Source organism: Molothrus aeneus, chromosome 6, assembly GCF_037042795.1.
Source record: "Molothrus aeneus isolate 106 chromosome 6, BPBGC_Maene_1.0, whole genome shotgun sequence".
NCBI classification, from domain to species: Eukaryota; Metazoa; Chordata; class Aves; order Passeriformes; family Icteridae; genus Molothrus; species Molothrus aeneus.
This window is the reverse complement of record NC_089651.1, coordinates 25,794,538-25,806,324: the sequence shown is the minus strand read 5'-3', so window position 1 is coordinate 25,806,324 and position 11,787 is coordinate 25,794,538. Positions and strand designations below refer to the sequence as shown.

General features: G+C 49.0%; 1 protein-coding gene across 1 annotated transcript in view; it reads right to left on the bottom strand.

Moving 5' to 3' along the window:
* Positions 1–9,277: 9,277 nt before the first annotated feature.
* Positions 9,278–11,787, bottom strand: part of TYRO3 (TYRO3 protein tyrosine kinase) — a 41,389-nt gene continuing 38,879 nt past the window's right edge. Inside the window, exon 19 of the mRNA XM_066552100.1 lies at positions 9,278–11,747. Within this exon, the coding sequence (XP_066408197.1) occupies positions 11,372–11,747 (376 nt within the window). The 3' untranslated portion in view covers positions 9,278–11,371. The remainder of the gene's footprint in view (positions 11,748–11,787) is intronic.

Genomic DNA, 11,787 nt, shown 5'->3' with positions numbered 1-11,787 from the left:
TTCTTAATACATGGAAAGGGTTCATTGATGATGGTTGCTTTCTAAGAGTTTCCCTTGGTTACATTGGAGCTGCTGCTATTGTGTATCTTTGTCTCAATTTAAACCTGAACCTTCCCTTTATACCGGTCACCAGAGCTGCACATTGCAGTGCAATTGTACAGCAAGAACGGTTCTTCTTTCCAAAGCCAGAGGTCAGGAAAGAAGCAGCCACTGGGACTGGAGAGGTAAGGTGGAGAGGAAAGTCTGTCCAGGTTTTCTTTAATTCAACAAGGAAAAATGGCAGGCAAAGCAGAAGACATGCCCCTAACTTTGTTTCTGTTTTTGTTTCACAGATGAAATAAAGCCCCCCATCGACTGCTCCCCCTTGCAGCCTTCCTTCTTACATCGTCCTGTCTCCGGACACTTGAAGGAGCCTGTGCTTCTGCTCTCTCTTTTACAGAAAACTGCAAGGTGGCCAAGTAAGTCCTCTCCTTCTCAGGGTTCGTCCCAGCTTCCCTCACGAGGGCCAGGGACAGTTTCGACCTCCGAATTCCCAAGCTGCTGCCTTTCCCAGCCCAAAGAAAGCAGCGCTGAAACAAGGCTGCACTTCAGCTCCTCACCTCAGTCATTCTACTGAGAGCTGCGAGACCTGCGGCAGCACCCAGGAGGGGAGCTGCTGGCGCCGGCGCGTCTCTCTGCAGTTTACTCCCGGCACGGTGTCTATTGAACGCAGAAACCCTCTGGGAATGCACCAGTGATGAGACACTGGGATTTGGCTTTTTTGCTGCAGGCGAGTTCCTTAGGGGACAAGGTACCTTTGGGATCTGGCCAAAGACCATCGCTCGCCGAAGGGAGCAGCCCCGGCCACCCCGGCGGAGGTCTCCCAGCCTCGCTGTCTTTCCCAACTGCTTTGTATGCCGCAGTTTTGGCTGCCACAAGCCTAGCCGAGCCCAGTCTTTTTTCCTTCCTTTTCCCGTTTTGAAAAGACCGCAGCCTAACAAACCCTTTCCTGCCCGAATGGTTCAAACCCACCGTCCCCAGGCCTCGGGCTGCCCCTTCCTCGCGGTGACGGGCGACACCGCACGCGAGGGGTTAAACCTTCCCCCACGCAAGCCCCGAGGAAGGCGGCTGCCGGCGCAGCTCCCGGTCAGATCGCTATCGCAGCGCCATGGACCCGAGTCCCGCCGGTACACGGGGGCGGGGGCCGGGGCACAGACCCGCCCTGCAGTGCTGCGGGGGGCACACGGGGCTGTGCGAGGGGCCGGGGCACAGACCCGCCCTGCAGTGCTGCGGGGGGCACACGGGGCTGTGCGAGGGGCCGGGGGCTGCCCTGCGCCCCAGGGCCCCCGGGCGGGCGCGGCATCGGGTGCCTTCGTCCCCGCGGCCCAGGGCTCCTCCGCCACCGTACACACGCCGAGGGAACCCAGACACCGATCGCTCGTCACCCACGTGAGCGCGGAGCTGTGCTGGAGCCCCAGCAGGAAGCTCCAGCTGCAAACCGCCTGCACACGTCTGCCGGCAGCAGTGCGAAAGCAGCTGCGCTCCTGGCTGAACTTCTCGACAGCACCCAAGCCTCTCCCTGGCTCCTAGAATAATTTCTTTTTAAACTGAAAGTGGTGGTTATTTCTCAGACATGTGAAGCCAGTAGTTCTCATGCTGCAACATCCTCATTTAAAGCAGTTTTGAGAACCCCAAACGATATTACAGATCTAACAGACATACTCTACCCGTGCCCTGCATCCTCTCCCGGTGAAAAGAGACATGAAGCAGGCACAGCTCGCCCCTCCTGCAAGAGGCAGAGCTCTGCCCCTGCAGCCCAGACTGGCACTGGCATACTGGAGTCTAGTCCTTGATGCTTCCCCAAAGCGGGAGGGTGCCTCCGTCCCTGCTGCCCAGGGCTCAGCTACCCGGTGGCTGACAGGGAGGGAGGAAAAGGGAGAGAGAGGAGGAGGGGAAACGGACGAGGCAGGCATCAGGCACTGGGGCACTGCTCAGAGGCAGAACAATGGGGTCACAGGTTTTCTGGGTGGGTTGGAAAGCATTCTTAGACTTTTGTGGACCATCTAGAGGCTCCCACGCACTGGCAAAATTTTTGCCCTCCCCAAGGGTGTCTGAGTGGTCAACAGCAGGTGAAGGGAGCTCAAGGTATCAGCTGTACCAGCTGGGCATGAGGGCACCCTCTCCCCTCCCCATTTCCCAGCCCCAGCAGCGCTGCCCTGGTAGGACTAAGCAGCAGGGTGGACAGTTTTGCCATTCAAAGCAACTCACTGCCCTAAGCATTTGTCTGCTACCCACATCGTACCTCTGAGGCTGATGCAAAGGAAAAATAAAGCTCCTGAGGCAGGCATGCAATGCAGAGACCAGCTCAGACACCTGGCAGCAGAGCACCAGCTCTCAGAATCTGGCCTGAGACAAGGAAACTTGCTCAAAAAACTACAGCTGCATCAGTGAGCAGTGCAGTCAGAGCATGTTCACAGACCAAACTGCTGGCTTTAGCAGCCTGCTGCTTGTGCTGTACTCATTTGGGCAGGGATGGTTTCCTCAGTCCAGCTCCTCACCAGGTCTGGGAACTGGCAGCCCTTGGGCAGCCTGTGAGCAGCAGATGCATTCTCACAGCCCATATCCCAGCATGTCCTCAGTCAAAACTCCCCCAGTCCCTGAGGAGGGACTGTCAGGACATTCACTATGAATGCAGCATCCTTGTCTAAAACAAGGACATGCTAAGGTGTCCACTTCAAGTCAGTGTTTTCATGTTATGTATTTCACTGAAATGCTTCCAAAGAAACTACTAAAAAGGCACAGACAAGGCAATTATCAAATATGGACTTGCTTCATAGATGCTGCTGATAAATAACATAACCACATCACAAAACTGCACAAGCAGCTTAGGGCACAAACAAGCAACGAACTCTGTATGGTCTGAGAGCTGGCGCTTGAAGATGTTTCTGCATCACCCCCAAGCTTGCTTCACAGGGAAGCTCACCAAATCTACATCCAGAAATCTCATCAGGTTTTTCATGCTGAATGTCAATGCAAGCAAAAGTTACTAGTTAGGGGCCAAATTCTCATTTCAGTTGCTTCCTGCAGGAGTCAATAGGTATAACTGAGCAGAGGTAAAGTCTGGCCAGGAAAATCTCCCAAATCTTAGCCTGTATGGAACTAGAATATAGAATTTTCTTTCACTCAGCAATCTGCTACTCCTTCTTGACAACTGAGTCATGTTAAAAAAACATTCAGAAACACAATCAGGATTACCCTTCACTGTTTGCCAGCAAGGTCACTGGCAGGTGAAAGCAGAGTAGAGCAGAGTAAAGCACTGAGGCCATCTCAAGAAACATGCCTGCTGCCAAGGACCCTTCGAGCAGTTTAGCAGCATGGTAACAAGGATCCTGAATTGGTCAGCAAGGGGAAGGATCTGGCTGGTCACACACAGCATCCTTGTGGGTATGAGTGCTAGCAGGGATCAGGGGCTGCTGCTGGTGCTACAGCTGCCCCAAGCCAGGCAGGATGGCTGTTCGCAATCTGAGTTGGGACAGAGACAGGAAGGAGAGTGTGGCCATATGGAGGTATTGAAATTGCATTTGTGGGATGCAAAATAGGATTTCATGGATGAGCAGGCAGCAGGGAGAGCTGCAGGGGAAACAGAGCCTGCTGGGAAAGGTTTCCCCTATAGACCTGCAGATCATTAAATGACTTCAGCTTTCTGAAGGATCTATGTTCAACTGCCTTTATGGGCATATTTCTTAGGATTATAAACAATGAATGTGAGGGATTTTAAAAATCAGGCAAAGTCTGCTGTTATACAAGTCCCAAGAGCAGCTCCAGTTCATTCTGTAGGAGAGGAGACTGGCATTTCTGAGACACAAATATGCTAGAGAGTACAAAATGTCCCCAACTGGCACATTATCCCACCTCTGCCGTCTCTGAGCTCTCTCTGGAGCAGACAACACTGGATTGCTGGCCAGTCCTCAGCAGCTGGCCCTGGGGGTGCAAAATTGAATTGATCCCTGAACTTCTTCAGGATTGCTCACTTCAGGCTGCCCTGGACTCTTCTGTGCATAAGGGATCCCACCACCAAGGCTTGCTCCTGTTTTCCAGCATCCTCCCTGCAAGCAAAAGCTCAAGTGAGAAGAAACTGCTGCAAGAGAAGCCATTGTCTGTGGGTTCATGTGGGTGCATGTTGTGCCCTTTAACCACACCTGGTGAAGACAAGGCAGTGCCTTGCTTCCATCTGTGCTAGCAGGCTCAGGAAAAGAGTTGTGGGAGAGACACAGATACACCTCATCCTGCTACTGTATGGCAAGACCACAGAAAGCCTTGTCTTCTTTAAGATTTAATCCCCATTTGCTCTAATGTTGTGCTAAGAACAGCTTTTCCTTTATTTGCCAAATTCAGTGTCAGAGATGTTCTGTGAGATGTTTACTGAGGAAATAAATCCATTAATTTTTTCTCATGAAATTTTAGAGCCTTCCTGGAACAAAGGAAAGTGCATATTTTCTACATTCACAGATTTCTGATAAACAGGCAAGCTACAAAGCACGATGTTGAATTCTTGCCAGCCTTGTGACGGCATCATCCCCTGGACTTCCGTGAGCTGCTGCACAGTGCCCCTGCTGTGGGATCAGCATCAGGGCTCAGCAGTGCTACATAATGCTTCAGCAGCTGAACAGGCTCAAGGAAGAGAACCAACATCCCAGCAGATCATCTTCACCCAGGAGAGGTCAGGGCATGGTATAAAGGCAGACTGGGTGCATTTCCAGGTTACATACCACATCCTTCCCTCAGTTGTGCTATTTTCATGCCAGAAATCTGATCTGATGATCTCGGTGCCCTTCTCACAGATTTACACCACTATCAGCAATGGGTGGTTCAGACCTGCAGTGCAGGAGGCCTCTGGGATGAGGTCTGCTCCACTGAGACTAAATGGTTGAGTGGGTGAGCATTAATCCCCCCAAAAAGGTCTCTGTGGGCCAACTGTATCTTTAGTTCCAGCACTGCAGCTCCCTACCCTACAGCTTGACAGAGCTCAGCAGACTGGCAGTATTTTGTGGAGTATATTAAGAAAGGAAACAGAGAAATACTGAGCCATGCTAATTTCTGCCATAAATTAATAGGTTTGGCCCCTCTCATTTGGATCCTTGCTTGATGATGCCTGCAGAAAAACCCACTGGCTGGTCGGGCAGCAGCCCTGATCAATTTCAGTGATTACCCAGGGAGACTTCATCAATAGGTGGAAAATACGGGAAAGATTTCACATAGTGAGCCTGATCACTGCCTCAGGTACAGCCCAGCATATCAGTTTCAATGGAAGTGCATTGGTGTAATTGGGAGTGTTGGCAGACAAGCTGGAGTGAATCAGATGGGGGAGGGAGTGTGAGAAGTCACCGGCTGTTTGCTCTGCCAGAGATTTCCACCCCCTCAGCAGCACTGGTGGAAACATGTGCCTGTGCTTCATCCTTTTCTGTGCATCATCAGGTGTATCTTCACTACCCTGAGCAGTACCAGCACTGCTGGCCGTGGCTGATGGGGTTCCCAATTACAGCAGAGAGGGAGCAAACAAATATTGGGGAGAGGGTCTTAAACTGCCCCAGCTGTCTGATGAAATGCTAAGGCTTGAAGTTCAGATTTGACACAGGTTTTTTTACTTTGCAGGGCTTCTGGCAACAGCTAAGTGTCTGCTTCTCTCTGGAATGCAGTTTGCATCCCCTGCATAAGCCCCAAGTCTGCATCTTCCTTTGCCCTTACACCCTGCAGCTCAGGTACAAGGTTCATGGTCACCAAAAGGCTATTAAAGCTCAGTCCATCCTCATACGCCCTGCCACACGCCTGCACAGTATTTCTGCTCCTCTTTCTCTTTGTGTATCTCTGTGTAAGAAGAGGGATTCTGTAGACAAATAATACCAGGAAACGTATTAATTAGCTCTGAACCTTGCCTGACTTTGGGGAGGCATGCTGCTTTACATCATCTAGCAATGTGAACCTTGGGGGCTTTTAGCTTCTTTAAAGGTAATTTAATAAGAAGGAGCAGTGAGAGGCAGCAGCGAGTGACCAAAGGGCTCTCTGCTCTGGCTAGCACCGTGTCACACAAGCAAAAGTCACTGTTGCTGAGGCATTCATTGGCAGAAGCAGAGAGGCAGCAGCAGTCTCCCACACAGCTCAGGTAATGACAGGGTAGCAGCCAGGATTATTGACTTATATATTAACTAAGAGAGCAGAGACCTTCTGAATTTGCTGCAGTAACTGCCATGTTGCAGTGTGCAGCCTGCTGCTCTCCAATGACCCGTCATTTCTGTCAGCTCCCCCTTTTCTGTCACCTTTACTGGCACTGCATGGTTATCAGTATGTACTGCAATCTCCTGTACTCCAGCTGGATCATTTATGCATGCAGGCCCTCTTTCCTTGTCACGAATTTGTGCTTCCTTACACCACATGCTGGCAAGAGCCAGCTCCTATAGACTCTTCTGGAAACTAGTCCAGTTCTACAAAATCTATACTGAACTGAGCAAAGCTTAAATCAGCAAGTGCGATCTATCTCCTGGGGTCGCACATTTCTTTCAGATCTATTTCAAGCCAGTGAAAAGAAACTGGAGGAAACAAAAGGTGTTTAGATATTTTCTGTACTGCTGAAATACCTGTTCCCTAATTTCAGTCCTACTGCCAAATATAACCAAAAGATGTTCTGTTTTACCTAACTGCAGTTGGGAGTGACTTGGCTTGGCATGCCTCAAGCTGGAGGATCCATGGAGTAATTAGGAAGTGAGGAGTCAATCATCTCTGTTGTTGCTAGACCTCAGTGCAGTGACTGAGGTCTGATTCATACTGACACTGAATTCCCTTTATATGACAGAAAACGCAGTCAAAACCCATGTCCATCAGTCTTTTCAGTTCTTGGACTAAGTAATTGATTTCTAGCTCTGTTTCCCATGGTAACAAGGCTCTCTGATCACCAGCTGCACGTGTTGGCCCTAATAGCTTTTGAATCCACTGCTTTATTTCGGCCAAATGCGATGACAAGATTGAGGTCTGAAGGATAATTAAGTTCCTGTAAGTTTTCTGAAAAAAACTTGTGCATGTGGCAGACCCTATTACTTCCACATCAGTTCCTTCACTGCAGATGGAAATTCAATGAGTATTAGATGCCAGAGACCCCACCAAGGGAAAAGATCTTGTAAGAACCTTAACTAGGGGCAAGCTTCACCCAGAGGTTGCAATCACCCGTTGGATCCGAATCCACAGGAATCCAGTGTTTGTAGAACAACTTGCTATTTTAAGGGAATGCAGCAGGTATGAAGTAACAAATCAGTGTAAAATTAGGACTGTCTGTGAGGGTTCCTCACAGAAATCCCTGGTAAAAAATAAGAGAATTTGCAAAAGTTGGTGATTACTGAGCATCAGGAGAGGATGAATACTACCAGCAATCTATAGAACGTAAATCAGGAAAATATGTGCAAATATCGTCCCTTTCACTGGTCAGCGAGACTCAGATTTTTACTCAAAATTAATTGCATTTCACTTCTAGGGAGTGTTTTTACAGAGTCAAGACTTCAACACTTCCCTCCAAACACAGGTGAAGAAGGAAGGTGGCTGGTTCCAGTGTAGCTGTGCAGTAGCTCCCAGGTATATCCATGCACTCGCTCCAAGCATCTGCTGAGCTGCCAGCTCTGAGCACACCATTGCCCTTACTGATCAGGTACTGGATCAGACTGCAGCATCCCCAGATCTGCAGGCTGAGCTGCCAGCACAGCCCAGCTGAGGCTCATCAGACAGCCCTGGCACTGGAGGTGACAGGGGCATGTCTCCTCCTGCAATAACGATTCCTATGCAACACAGGCAGTGCTGTGAGCTTCTGCTGTGCTCTTGCTAGGTGCTGTGGGGTCATGCCTCACAACTTAGCTGGTAACTGCCCCATGTGGCTGGCCAGAGCCTCTGTTACAAAGAAGGAGACCCTGTCTCAGGGAGATGTGGATGAAGGAGCATGGTCAGGCTTATCCATATGGGACAGAAGTTGCTTCAGCATAAACGTGCACATGTTGGACATCCCCAGTACACTGGGCAAGGGCTGCTGCTTGGGAAGATAGGAGGGACTGCGCTGTTGTACTGGGTGGTGGAAAAAGAGGGTGGCTGTGGGAGAAACATTTTATTTAATTAGGAAAACAGTGTGCCAGGCTGGTGCCTAAATCAGAGCTGTTAGGCTGGAGCTTCCCTGGGGTCAGGATCACAGTGCTGTCTCCAAGCAGATGCAGGGCCAGGCCAGCTCTGTACAGCCTCTTTGTGATTTGAGAGCAAAATACTGCAGGGCACCTGGGCTGGACCAGAGAGAGCCCCTCATCCTTTACCAAAACACACAGCCAGCCCCCACCTCAGACACCTGCTTGGTCCCAGCTGAGGCAATGCCATCTCTGTTCTGGTATGTCATATATAAAATTTCACATTTCTGCTTTCTGACTCCCTCTTGACAGCTCATCCCATCTGTCCCCATTTTAAAATCTTCTTCCCTCCCTCTTTTTTCACTAGTTCTTCTGGTGTTGCCTCTCCCACCCACAATACAGCCTCATTTGTACCTGGTCTCTCCAAGCTTTTATGCAAAAGGATTAAATCATCATTTGAAACAGATCTAAGGGACATAACTGGGCACTGGAAACTTAAAATATTAACTAAATCAGCTGCTTCATGCTTTGGAAGTCGTTTTTCCTGCATTGCAGATGGGGGGTGAGTGCTTGTGCTGTTTCCCATCACTCTTCCTCTCTGTGTGAGCTGCAGGCAGAGGGCGTGCAGCATGCTGTTTGCTTGTGAAGAATAAAAGCGTGAGGTACGCCTTTTCTTTTCTGCAAGTTGGAAATCCAGGGGCTCTTTTATGTTGTGCTTGAAACACTTGAGTCAGGAGCTGAATTCTACCCACCTCCTCCAAACCTCTTTTCCACTGAGAGCACTGCCAGTAGCTGGATGGGCGCACGTGACAATTTTCAGGGAGGAACTGATGCACAGGTCTTGCATTCCTGAGTGGGAAGCACCATGTCCCAGAAAGGGCTCTTCCCCAGGTTCCTGCAAAGTGGTGGCTGCAGAGCCTCTCTGCGTGGAACCACTGGCCCCTGCCCATCAGATTTTGGCCTTCACAATCTCAAGGCTGGAGCAATGCAGGGTAACTGTAACCTGGGCAGGCCAAACGTGTTCTCTGCCCCCAAGAAGTAGCTCAGTCGTGCTTGGTGAAGGAAGAAGATGACTTTCAGCTGGGCTGACTATGACCCCACACAGTTAGTGAGCATCATCACACATTCTGCTACAGTTAAGAGGCTGGGACTCAAACACAGTACAGGTTTTATTATTAAAAAATGCATAAAAACTAAAGACATGCTTCCCAGAGTTAGAGTCTATATGTACATCTGCACTTCCTAGGCAGCTGCAGGGAGCATAGCCTTCTGCCCTCACTGCAAAAGTGCACTGCACAGGTTTTTGTTACCCTTTGTTAGGTGTTATCTTCTCACCTGCATTTACAGCATTCCAGCTAAGTGAAGAGAAAACCCTGTACTGCCTGGGGTGTAAGATGGTAGAATTTGTATCTGTGACTGAGAAACCATACTGAATTTCTGGAGACACCTCTGGGACATCTCTGTTCAGTTGGAAACTTAACAGAAAGGGCCCATGCTCAAGTCTCAGGCTGAAATTCCCCTTCCCTAAGAAGAATTCTCGTAAGAGCTGAAGCTTGACCTGAATTTTATATTTAGACCCCGACTTTACAAAAAGCAAAAACTAGGTATTGAAGGGTGGAGTGTTCTGATACCAAGTCTGCAATCTCATTTGACTTTTTGGTCCCACCTTTGCCAATCTCATTTGACTTTTTGGTCCCACCTTCGCCTCAGTAAATGCTGACATTTGTGGTATTAGTTTGAGGAAGTGCAATGTGGAATCCTAAGAAATACTGCCAAGTTTTCAGTGCAGTGAAAATAAAAGAAATTAAGATCTAGCAAATATTTAGGATAAGTAGAGTAAGATGTAACTGCACTCCCTGGCTGGGAACCACTGCACAAAACAAATGCTGATTTACAGTAAAATATTAAATTATTAAAAACCACACAAGCACTTGCAGTTACAGGGAGTCAGACATGCTGATTGGAAAACAAAACAAAACCCAAAGAACAAACCCATTAATTTTTCCCTGTCTAGAAGGCTGCAGTGATACTACTCCACATTTTATGTGACTTTTACAGCATGCCAAAAAGCCTCCTAAATAGGAAGGCCAGTGGTTCTCAAGCTTTTCATCACGAGGCCTCTCTCTTCAGAAAGAAATCTTCCAGTTGATCCCTCCCCTCAACACACATCTTCCTGAAATTGATTTCACATGTCACTGTAGCAGCTACAGTTCTTCATTATTTGAAGAAGACATAGGGCTAATAAAGAGAATGATAGAAATAATCAAACTTTGAAGCAAATGCTGAATCCTGCTCCTGCTGAAACTGAGCAAGTCATCATTCTGTATCTCAGTCTTCTTCCTCTCCTGGAGGGCAGCACTTAGCATTAATTAACACTGTTTCCCCATACTGCTGTAAAGTCCTCTCTACACTGCTTCCTTTCCATTCCTTTGAAGTTGGATTTTGCCCTCACACAAGCCAGCTGCTCTCCCTCCCTTTGCATTTTAATGTCAGCTGCAAGTCTAGTCAGGCCTGAACTGGCATCAAACAGAAGAAAAAGAAAGACATAAAAAAAGATACATAGGGAGAAGAGGAATGCTGGATTTTCATTTTTTTTCTAATCTCTTTGCTCACCAAAATGTCTGAAACTCTTAAAAGAGCCCTGGACTGAGGAAGCAGCAAATGTCACTGCATGAAATGAGCCAGATGTTCAAATTCAGTGCTGGGTAGGAGCAGATCCGCTGATCAGTTTGAGAACCACTGAGGTAGGCAACAAGTCTAGGCAGTACTGCTGAGTGAGCACGAGGGGAATTTTGCCCTCTTGTCCTGAATGACAATATAAATACCCACTAGAGTTTTCAGGGGTACCAGTCCCAAAGTCATGCAGCCAGGATTGAAGACAACATCTACACAAGAGCAAACACTGACTGAACAGAAGGTGTATTCAGCTCTGCTCCAGCACTCAGTGAGAAGAAGCAGAGCACAGACTCCGACTGCCGCCTTAGCTCTGAACTCCTTTCAGCAGGATGTGGTCAACCTGTAACCCTACTGCCTCCCTCCCCAAATCCAAGGGGTTGTTGGGGTTGCAGTTCTTCCAAGATATTTGCCACTGCAGCCCACACAGGTGGTGAAAGCTACAGAAGCTGCCCAAGAGCCCTGGCCAGTGCTGTTCAAAGTTCTTCCAGATCCGGCATCAGAGCCCCAGGGGACAGCACCATGCTGCACACATCCAGTCCCAGGGAAGCAGAGTCACTGCTATGTACAGGCTAGCAACTCTTCTCTCCTTCTGTCTCTAGCTCATACAGAAGGCTTTTGTCCTCCCCTTCTTGTCCATCTGGATGCCTTTCACCCTCAGCATCATCTCCAAGGCACAAGGGGCTCATGATATAGCGATAGTCACTTGTGACAGCAGCAGCTGCCCCAGCAACAGTCTCCTCAGCATCCATGTTTCCAAAGGAGGCGTGCAGGGCAGGCTCACTTGCAGATGCCTCTTTGTCCTTCCCAATGTTGACATAGAGAGGATCTTGACTGGAAGAGAGTGTGGACATCCTCCCACGAATCATTTCCAGCTGGGAGCGGAGTACTCCAAAGCTGGGCCGTAGCTTGGGCTCAGGATGCCAACATCTGCACATGAGATCATAGCTGCAAAATAGAGGGAGACAAGAGCATTGAGAAGTGGAGC